Source organism: Carettochelys insculpta, chromosome 14, assembly GCF_033958435.1.
Source record: "Carettochelys insculpta isolate YL-2023 chromosome 14, ASM3395843v1, whole genome shotgun sequence".
Classification (NCBI taxonomy): Eukaryota; Metazoa; Chordata; order Testudines; family Carettochelyidae; genus Carettochelys; species Carettochelys insculpta.
This window is the reverse complement of record NC_134150.1, coordinates 42509699-42521277: the sequence shown is the minus strand read 5'-3', so window position 1 is coordinate 42521277 and position 11579 is coordinate 42509699. Positions and strand designations below refer to the sequence as shown.

The following is an 11579-nucleotide window of genomic DNA, read 5'->3' as shown; positions in this document are numbered from 1 at the left end:
CAGATTTGAGGTTTTTACCTTCAGATAGTCCACAAATTCCTTCACCTCCATTTTGGCCTCATGCATTCCTGCTACATCCTTGAAGCTGATACCTTTCCCAGACTTCCCATCCACAATGGTAAAGCGAGCCATTTTAAGCTGGTTCTGTGGAGGACAACACACTGTGAATTCTGAGGGCTCAGTCCCGAGAAGGGGAATGGAGAAATCCACTATTTAATTTTTTATTTTTTGAACAGGGGAAGGCATAATATATGAACGTATTATGCATGATCTGCCGACATGAAGCGCATTACTGTGCCCACTGCCTTTGCAGTAGTTGTAACAGAGCACAATGATTCTAGGCTTCATGTTTAGTAATTTATTTTCATGAAAAGGTTTCCTCCTGTGGATGATGGGGTTTGGTACTGGGACTCAATAGCTTAATTAACCAATGCTTGTCTAGTGACAGGCATAAAGGAAACCTGCAGTAATCCCCGCATATATCAACTGATGGCATTTAATTCAAAACCTGTATAATGCCCAAATCTGTAAGTATCAGAAAGGTAGCCGAGTTAGTTGGTTTTGAAGATACAGACTAACTAGAAGTTCTGTGGCACCTTATAGACTAACAGATATTTTGGAGCACAAGCTTTGCTGAGCAAAGACCTGCTGCATCAGATGCATCTAATGAAGCGGGTCTTTGCCCATGAAAGCTTATGCTCCAAAGTATCTGTTAGTCTATAAGGTGCCACAGGACTTCTTGTTGTTTTCAAATCTGCAAGGCTCATCAGGAACCCCTTCGCTCTAATTCTTCTTGGCCCTAGTCCTTGGTATAGCTGGGCCAGCTGCCACTGGTATAGGTTGGAGAAATAATATCAACTCCTGGTTATTTATCATCAAAGCTCTGTTGTAAATGTACACATCATCATAGTCATTTGGCACCGCTGCCGCAGGTACTGTTCCACAAAAGCCCAGGAATGGAATGATAGGCTTTCACATGGAACAGGATGTGCATTTTAGCCTCCTGGTGAGTGTTAAGTTACAATGACAGTCAAAACAACAATTTAGTTAAACACTCTCCCTGTAACTGTCTATTATGCTGTGCTGAAAACAGACCCCAAGAATATATATTTATTTATTTTATGAGGAAAAAAGTTTGAAGCAGTTTAGGCCCTCAGACCTACTGGCTTCTCCAACTGAAGAGCGTTAAATATCGAGGGGCTAACTGCACTCACCTCCACAAAGACAGGATCTATTTCTTAAAGCCCCCTATACTCAAAGCTTTCTGAAGCACCAAGGCCCTTACATTTTGCTCCATCCAAAAAAAAAAAACAAAAAAGTCAGCCAGAGGCAAATCAAGATTGCACAGGAGGGGGCTGCTGGAAACCATCTTAATGGGTGATTTAGGTTCTCCACACTTGTCCTCCAGAGGTCTCCTCAGTTGCTACTCCTGCAACAACGACTGGGATTTATGCAAGTTACATCAGCTGACTGAGAGGGAGGGATTTGACTGATGTTGCAAGCAGGGTATAGGCAGGGAGGAATGCCAACCCATAATGAAATCCAGAATTTAAGCGTATTTTAAAAATTAAGAAGTTATTTTGCAAAACCCAGAGATTCCTACTCACCGCTATAAGGGAGGCTTGTTGGCAGCATGAAATGAAATACACCATTCACAGCTGCAACTTGTTAGTGAGTTTTGAAAATAGCATAACACTTCACTGAGCTCAGCCCTTCTTGCCATAACACAGAGACGGCCACCAGTCTAACAAGTTATTGTACAATCTAGTCAGCTGATCAGGAAAAGATGCAAGATCGGACAGGACTGCACAGTCTCTGGTATCAGTAATTTCTCATCAGCTGTCGACTTTATTGGGGAAACAGCAGGAAATTGTGCCAGCAAGTGTGAAACTAACCAAGAGCTTTAGAACAACTATTATTTAGGACCTAAACTTACAAAGGCGCTGAATCCTCCTTCCCTTCCTGCCATCCCAGCGAGGCGGAAAATGTACCACAATATGGCTACACCAACAGCGGCCATTCCCAGGGCATAAAGGGCACTGCAAAGAGTACAACTAGTTAAACACAAATTTAAGCATCTGGCCACAAGACAGTTACTTTAATGTAGTCAACATTACTCAATCTTATCTGTTTCCAGGATTTTGAAGGTCCTGGCAGTTAGGCTGCAAGTGCAGGTACGGGCAGAGGAGTGACTGAGAAAGTGACATGTTTTGAAAAAAATAACATGCCCAACAATTATATAACAGAAGTAAACAGATAAAACCCAGAGTGGCACTGTCTTACCATCTCTTTCAGAGTCGTATCTACTCATAACAACAAATGGGCTATATTTTCATGGATTGGCGATGCTTGATCAGCTCAGAGTCTAGTGGGGAACAGGCAAAGCTGGCAGCCAAGGAGTAAATTAGCATCATTTCAGGGCTGCTCTAACCTGTGCAGACTGACAATGGGCCCCTGGAACCGGTACAGAGCCAGGGATTCCTGGAATGAAAAGCACTCTGGTCATGTCATGCTCACTATGCCAGAAGCAGAAAGCACAACAATCAGCATTGCCAGGGGAATTCCCAGTTGTCCCCTAAGGACAGCTGTCTGGTTCCTTTGTGCTGCTGCTCTGAACGGGGGCTCCAAAAACTACAGTTCTGACGCTGATCCAGGAACACAAGCCCAAGTTTGTTTTGCCTTCTGCATCATCAACATTCTCCAGTAAGTTCCAATAGGAGCAGCTTTTTAGTAGTGAGGAGGATGGTCCAGTAGTTTCAGACTTGAGACCTCATTTGAAGCCCCTACTCTGCTAGAGACTTCCTGTCTGACCTTGGGCAAATCACTTAGTCCCCCTGTGCTTAAGTTCTCCTGCCTGTAATGCAGACCTAAGTGTCCTGCTCTACCTCTGCAAGAGTGTTGAGAGGATGAATTCATTAATGATTATATGGCACTCAGGCACCAGGGCAATGGGGGAAAAGGCACAGAAGTATCATAAAGAGAAAAATAAGAGGAAGGAATGTAACAAGGTTTATAGAACAAAGGCTTATCTGCAGAGTTGGCAGTTAAGTCATATTTGACTTGTCAACTGAGCAAACAAGGCACTTGGTCCTGCAAGGTACCAAATGCTCTGCTCTTTGAACCAAGAAAATTTGAGTTGCCAGCACCCAGCACTTTACCAAATCAGACTCTGGGTCTTGAAGCCACTGAGAACATGGAACCCCACAATATTACCTTCAGCAAATCTATTTTCAAAGCAGAACAGTTCCAAAAGGCGCAGAACAAAATTACGAAAGGTACGAAATTCCTGGGACTGGTGTAGAAAAACTGTAAACTGACAAATGTGAGGTTGGGTTCTCAGGCCTTATGATCAAACCCAACACACACACTGTTTAATCTTAAAACATTTCTTCAAACTAACTGCCAGCTCTAGGAACAGGTACGAAAACACAAACGCATACAAAGATCTCTCTTTTACATGGAGCATCTTCTATTACAGTCACAAAATGTATGTTTTGCATCCAGAGTGAAAGCACCAGGAGAGGAAGTTAGGCACCATCGCCAACCATTATTGTTCTGGGGGAGGGCCGTCTGGTCCACTGCACTCCACAAACACTGAATACAGACCTTGTGCACATCCAGTTAATACTGCCACGATGGATACTATGCTGCAAGCATGTAGCTAGGTAATGCTGAAAAACAGCCCTGGTTTCTCTGAACCAGCACGGTAGCCTGAAACATGCCCTCTTTTTGCAGCGGCAACTGCAACATTACACACCTTTTTTTGATGGGTTAGAGAGAATACTCAGTTACAAATACTACCTCTACAGGAGCCTCCACACAGACTCTTATGAAAAGTTTCCCTCTACAACACGAGTTCTGCTCTCAAGGACAAAGATGCTCCTGGACCCATTCAAATCCCCACAGAGTAGGCCACATAAAGCTGTTTTGTATTCTGGATTCTATAAATCTCACTTGGCAAGAGCTTCCAGGACAAAAACCACAGCAGCACAAAACACACCACAAATTGCTGGTGCTAGTGTTTGAAAGAACAAAATACATTCTTGCTAGCAGCTGATTGACAGCTTTTTCCTTCTTTTGCTCTGATCCCTCACCTGTTAGAGGCCGATATTAGAATTAAAAGCATTAACCTCTGTTGAGTTGTTTTGAGAAAGGAGCCCGGTTTTGGATCACCAAAACAAAGTCTATAAAATGCAACAGAAGCGCTTGCTTCTCATTGACATTGTCTCTTATCATTATAGCTGTTCTGCTCAGTATGAGGCTGTAAATCTGAGTCAGTGTCAGACCCTGTTATCTGTCTGAAGAGCAGCTCCCATTGGCGTGGTTACAGCTCAGAATGTATTTTTACAACCTGGCTCACCTCAAAATAAACCAGTCGCATATTTAACACATTATAAAATGGTGAAGGCTCATTATGGCTCTAGAGTTCTCTCCAATGGATAATTTAAGTGAGGGGACAATATGATGTTTGTTGAGCCAGTTTTATCATGGTTTTATCTTGGTTTTCAGTATAATAATTGATTACAGACCAAGAGCTCAATTACGAAAACTACTGTTACAAAAACCCATAGCAAATGATAAGACTTTTCTTGAACGTGCAGATTCTTTTATTCTATTTTGCATGGCAACAGAAGGTGCTCTTCTGCAGGCACAGCAAGGCCACCTCGCAAAACATTAGCTAAAGCACTCTATCAGCATAGCTGCATCTACACCATAAAGTTTTGCCTACATAGTTGCTTTGGAGGATGGTGGCTGTGGGTTTTCCCACCACTGACAGAGACTGCTATGACAACAAACATTTGCAGCGTAAGCCTGCTTAAGTTTTACTGCATCTTCTAAAGATGGGGCAACGTCTGAATGTCACATCTGAGTTCTTCAAGGCAGGAACTGTCTCTTTGTTAGGTGTCTGTCTAGAACCTTGCACTGCCAGGCTCTGATCCCTATCTGGGACCACATGGGACTACCACAGTACAAATAAATGATCAGATGCTAACATACTTTCCAAAAAAGCCTGTGCGTTTGTAGGAGACTGGGATCCTGTCCTTCACATCAATATTCAACTCCTCCTCTGCTGCTCGCAGCTTCTCTTCAAACTTGTCAATATTAGCCACCTGCATCCTGTACATCAGGGCAAGCCTCTGGGGACATGAAATCAAGAGAAACACATTGCAGAGTGAAGATACACAGAAACTAGGTCACTTATCTACAGTGCATAGCTGAACAAACGCCTCTCTAAATGATGGGTCACCTTCTTGCCAGCAACTCCAGCGCAGAGAGAGAAAAAGGCTATTGGACCAGGACTGACTGAGGTCTAAAGGAGAAACCAACACTTCTACTATAGTTACTATGACATTACTGTGACATTTTAAGGACAAAACCTTCTGAAATCGAACAAAGAAGTTAGACTTTAAATACAAGTAAATGCACGGACTTCATACTCAAGTCAGAAGATGGGTTTAATCCTGTAAAAGAACATATTTTCTAATATTTTGAACCTATGATCATGTACTTGCTCTGTACACAATGATCTCAGAAATCCACATGAATCACATTTGTTGTGCTTAATGCAGATTTCCTAGCTCCCATCTGCAAATCCCATAGACTAATGTACCTCAGTGATGAGAAGCTATCCAACTAATGGGCCAAACCACCAGAGAAATAATTCACAGTCTTCATTGTTTCTGTTTCTCAGTGAGGATTCTTGGTGCCAAGCCCAGCAGTCTGTGTCCTAACATGCACTTGACACTTCTTTTTGTTTTTGTTTTCCTCCAAACAGGAAGGCATGTGATTTTGGGGCTTATCAAACTTCTGGAACTAGCATCTACACAGATTGTCTTGAATATTATGTTTTCCCTAACCCATCCAGTGATAAAAAAAATTACAACCAATTCCTAGCTCCATGAATCATTATCCTGATATTAGGATAATTAAATATAAGAAATTTAACTTTTCCGAGGCTTGCCATGAATTTTCTGACTTTCTTCCAGAGGGAACTGGGGAGATTCAGGCAATATTACTAATAAAACAACTACCACCAAGACTTACTCCTTTCTCAGGTGGTATAATTGTCAAGGGTCAGACAGAAATTCAAGCACAAGGAGGAGAAGAAAATCAGTAATGAGCAAAAGAACAGCTGGGACTTTAAGTGAAAATACATTTAAGAAACTCTTCCCAACAATTTAATCTGGAATTATTTACTTTAATTATACCAAGAGACTCACAGGCCGTCCAAACACAACTGCTCCTGGGTGCAGATGGATGTGCACAATATCACTTTCTGGAACCACTTGAATGCTCTGGACTTCCCCCTTTGCCAGCATCTCATTCACAAAGTCATTCCAGGAAATGTTGACCCCGGTGGTAGTCAGGGAGTTTAGCAGGCTCATGACGACAGCTATGAGGAGGAGTGTCCGCAAACGCTCGCGATACATCTGATCTTCCCGTTCCCTGCGTTTCTTTTCCTCTTTACAAAAAAGAAGAGAGGTATAAGAGGAGACACAGGAGAGTACATAATGATTAAGCTCGGTGATCCACAGAATAGACAATTACACAGCAGACTGACTAGCTACACACTTTGGAATTAGCTACATTTGACTCTCTTAGGAAAGCTATACTTGGAGGCAGCAACTTGTTTGCCTTGAGGTCTTTAAGGCCACGTTTCCAGCTGAGCTGAATGGGGTCCAAGGTTACATATCTTGTCCAAGGTCAGACAGTAAGTCAGTGTTTTAAGGTTACATTATAATCCAGGACCTCGCTGGCTCCCAAATCTTGTCAGACTGCAAGGCCTCCTCTTGTCCACATCTTAACCGTATCAATTCAAAAGCCTGTTTATTAGCGTACAGGTGGCCAGATCCCAAAGTAACAGTTGCTCGGAAGGAGGCAAAGTTTGTCTTCTATTAGGTAGCAAACATTTGCTTGGATCATACTGCTGCTTTCCACACTTAGAGCCTGTTTTAGTTCCTGCCATATTTAGCTGTTTCCTAGCACCCCAATGGCCCAAGTAGAGACTGTGAGCAGAGTATGTACTGGATACAAGGGAGGGACACATTTTTCACTCCAACTGGCAGCTCAGTAAGAAGAAGAAATGAAGTGGCACGAACAGCCAAAAATTCAACTTCTGGAAGCTACCCCTAAGAAATTAAAAACTTCATCTCCAAATCAGATAATCTCATGTATATTTTGGGAAGCTTTGATCAGCAGCTTGCTTTTATTTAAATCTAATCCTAGTCCAGCAGGTTTCAGAGGGTTGAAATCCATTATTTATTTAGTGAAAAACCAATTCATCAAGAATCCCAGCCTACTGTAAACTGAGGAACCATTTCAGCAGCCTAACCTAATGCAGGTATAAATCAATCAAAACCACAGGAGCACCATTACTTAAGTCACTGTAACCACCAACACATAGTGCATTTTTCTATACTGTAACAAACCAGTGGCCCAACTAACTCTGGTTGTTGCTGGCTAATATGAACCTGGAAATGATAAGAGAATGAGTAAAATCCACCACAGTGCTATTTACAAGATGTGCAATAATACAGGGCAAATAATTTCCTGACCATTTCTCGATCAGCCGACGTCCTAAACCTCAAAAGGTTAACAACATTTTCACTATGCAGAATATCAGAATTATGAATATTACACAAGCACTGATTATTGGCATCTAATCGGGACTGTATTTTACTAAACTATTAGTCTCAATAACATTCTGAATAGAGAGTTGCACAGCTTATATTATGTGTGGCCTAAAAATGTCTTGTAATAGGCCTCTGGCAGTTCTTTAGGTACCATGGATAGATTTATTTCAATATGCTCACTTTTCATTTTATAAGGCTTGAGAACCACCGGGAGAATCAAAGACTTGTGTCTCACGATTCACATCCAACCTGTTTGAGAACCCTGGCACTTTCCTGATTTCAACAAATTTAAAAGATTGCAGCCTACAAAGGACTGTCAGGGCAGAATGTGAGATGTCAGTCACGTACCATCATATAATTAAAAAAAAGACAGACAGTCACCTCTCCATTTCTGTGGGTGAGTCTGCATGCTCTTGATATACAATTTACCACCACCGGCACTACTCTGCACACAAATAAATTAGCTCTTCACTACTGGGCTTTTAGTGTGTCTGCCTGCTGCAGCTCAGATTAGCTTTTATTTGCAAGTTCATACCAGACTTATACCCTAGCATCTATCACTAGCCACCAATGAGACAACACAATACCACAAAAACAAGGAACAAAAATAGGACCCAGTCATCAGATCTCCACAAAGTCCTCTGCCCTTCAGATACGCAACATCATTTTTCACTTCCACCATCTTTGTTCACTTCCCCCGTCTGTTCTATTTCCAACAGGAAAGGTCTGTAACCAAGTAAAAACAACATAGCTTTTCAGATAAAGCCATAGTTTCAGAACACAGTGACAGCTGAGGATCTGTGTTCAGCCCATCCCCAACTGTTACTTCATGCCACCTTCCCATCCACGTTATCACCTAGATCCAGCTATACCAGAATGAGTAAATTCAACAGAGCTATAGTTTAACATCCAGCAATGTCTTATTAAAAGCAGAATGGCATCAGCCAAGAAAGAGAGAAACCTTAAGCTAGGCAATATCCCGCTACATTAAATTAGAACTATATGAACAGACAACAACTTTCCTTTCTACAAACAATTGAGGCAATCTTGGGAGAGAGGCTCTCTTTGTACAGGAGTTCACAAGTGCAAAGCATGGATGATTTTCAATGAGATCTCAAATGGAAAAGCAATACCCCAGGGAAATGTTGTTAAAACACTTCTCCCTTCCATGTTTCAGATGAAATCAAGACAGATGCACGCAATATTTTTCTTGAACAGCGTACTGGGCTTTCTGCATATTTCTGTCTTCTCTTCTGAGAAGCAGACATAATCTTGAAAATGTCACTGAAACAAGATCATACTAAAATCAGAACTGACCAGACATCTTACCTTAATAGACATTTCTGGATTAATGAACACTGGATGAACCTCACCCTAACTTATTGTTATGAGAGGTCTTTGACCACCATAGTTAGGGACAACAGAGACAGCCATGCAACTCAAACCTCCTAATTTCTATACCTCTGTCACCCTACCACTTCATTTTGTCAGAAAATGTAATCACCTTGGCCATGCAGCATTCATTTTACAATGTAAACTGCCCACAAAAACTATTCAATCAATAAGTAATGGTAGCTTGAAGAGAGACTTGCAAACAGCCACTGTGGGAACACTTCCAGCTCTTTAGTCTCAGAAAGCCTTCATGAAGAAATGATTTGCCATTAACCCCAAATCTGAACTCTGTGATTAAAAGCTTGCCAGGGCTGCAGTGACAGTCCAAAGAGTTCTTTTTAATAATTACTGCAGAGACAGTCTTTCTGCTAGAGACAAGGAAGAGAATTCCACCTCCCAAAGTCGAATCATCTATTAATCACAGGAGAAGGGCCACTGAACACAGCAGGTTACTGTTTACAAAATTTAACAGCCACAGTACTTCTTGTAGGCTCGCTCTCTGGTCATAATCATTCTGGGTGGTCTTCCAGGCAGCAGAAATCCCAGGCTTTGATAAAGAACACTCAATAAAGACCTTGTGGTATTTGTACAAGCATCCTGCTATTCATTCTACCGCTGTTCTTTGCATCTGGTTTCAGAAGTAGCCTAAGTTTGTCTGTCTGAACTGACAAGACCACCATTCTTGACCTACAAAAGCTTTAGATAACCATAATGAATCAGGCTGAAAGTGTGTATGGCATTTTGTTGGTCAGATGAAATCTGAAGGATCCCATCAAAATATCTGGAATCACAAGAAGAAATAACAAGTCGTCCTGTGGCACCTGATAGATTAAGAGATATTTTGGAGCATAAGCTTTCGTGTGCAAAGACCCACTTCATCAGATGCACGATATGTAATTAATTAACGCATCCGATGAAGTGGGTCTTTGTCCACAAAAGTTTAAGCTCCAAAAAATCTGTTCGTCTCTAAGGTGTCCCAGAACTTCTCATTATTTTTGTGCATACAGACTAACATAGCAACCCTCTGACAAAAGAAACAACATCATGCCTTTTGTACCATTTCAACCTTTGTATTTAAATGAAAATTTATGAAAAAATAATTATAAAATAGAATTGTACTGCCCCTGTCACAGACTGCAAAAATATTAAGCAAAAATAAACCGGAGACCTCTGTGTCTGGAGGTGCACCCTTCATCCAAGGCTCTATAAAACAAATGATAGCACCACAGAAGGTGCAAAGCTAGAGCATCCTTTGTTCACCCAGATGACAGTCCGGGCAACTACTGAAATGAAGAAGAAACTCAGATTGCGGCTCTTGCCTTACAGGCGTCTGACACATTTCAGCAGATACTGCACCTTAAACGTGGAAGAGCACAGTTTTTCACATGGGATATTGCTGACTTCTTTAAAAATAAATCTTTAAGACAGTCTGTAGTGCAAAATGCCACCAGTTTGGAGATTTTCTAGCTGGAGATTCATATCACGCAGGATTGAACTGCAAGCCTAGTCACAGACCGGGAATGTCTACAGTCCCTCGTATTGAAGAAGGGGAGGTAATTTGCTCACTTTTCAAAGCAGAATCAAATTACACTTATAAAAAGAGGGAATACAGCTGTTGCCTATACATCTATAGGAGAGCTGCTGACAGGGGAGCACTCAGGTTAATTTACACTCAAGATATAAGGTGCTGTGGAAAAAGGCTATTTGAAAATCTAACATCAGGAGAAAATGTCCACAATCTTTTAAAATGTAAATTGAAACTATTTTAAAGCAACATCCTCCTGAGGTGTTTGCAAACCACAATGCTGCAGAATCCTAGGAAGGCCAAAAAAATCAACCCTATGAGAAACTGATAAGGCCTTGTTTTCCACACAGTGATTGTGCCAACTTAGTTACTATATTTTAGAAACTCATGTAGTTCTATCAATGCAACCCCCTTGCGGGAGACACATTTCAATCAGTTTAAGAGTGTCTTGTACCTGGTCAGCTTAACTACATAACATCACATCAGCTACAGAAGTTTCTGAACAGATTTAGTTAAACTGTGTTTAGAGAACACCTCACATAAAAATGGAATTGATTATTCAAATATATGAATAAGACAAGGTGATAGAAAGACAAGTACACACGCAGCAGAAGTGGTAAAATGTAGATTTTCCTTTTAATATTTTTAGTATTTCCTTAGATTTCATTTATGTTAAATGATATTAGTAACAAAAATAAGGACTCGCATATTTCCACTGATAATTACAATTTACATACATATAGATGAAGAAAAAATACTGCTTGACAAATTTAGAGCAGGGGTCTGAAACTCTTGCTATCCCTGGCCAGAGCAGTTGCACAATCCAGTCCAGGAGTACTGGCAGACGGGGGGAGTGGAGGAGGAGGGGAGGATGAGCTGTCTGTTCACTGTTTCCTGAGCTCCACCCCTGCCCATCGCTGCCCTGCTCTCACCCTGTCCCCCAACCCCAGTTGCACCTGTGCCCCAGGAATGGAGTACTGGACATTACCAAGGGAGCCTGGTACGGGGTGACAGCAGTGGTCAGGTTC

General features: G+C 41.5%; 1 protein-coding gene across 2 annotated transcripts in view; it reads right to left on the bottom strand.

Moving 5' to 3' along the window:
• Positions 1-11579, bottom strand: part of SPG7 (SPG7 matrix AAA peptidase subunit, paraplegin) — a 46385-nt gene that overhangs the window by 26523 nt on the left and 8283 nt on the right. For both annotated transcript variants that reach the window (XM_075008922.1, XM_075008923.1), the window contains exons 4-7: positions 6222-6463; positions 4999-5138; positions 1937-2039; positions 19-144 (exon numbers count right to left, since the gene is read on the bottom strand). In XM_075008922.1, coding sequence (XP_074865023.1) covers positions 19-144; positions 1937-2039; positions 4999-5138; positions 6222-6463 — 611 coding nt within the window. The remainder of the gene's footprint in view (positions 1-18; positions 145-1936; positions 2040-4998; positions 5139-6221; positions 6464-11579) is intronic.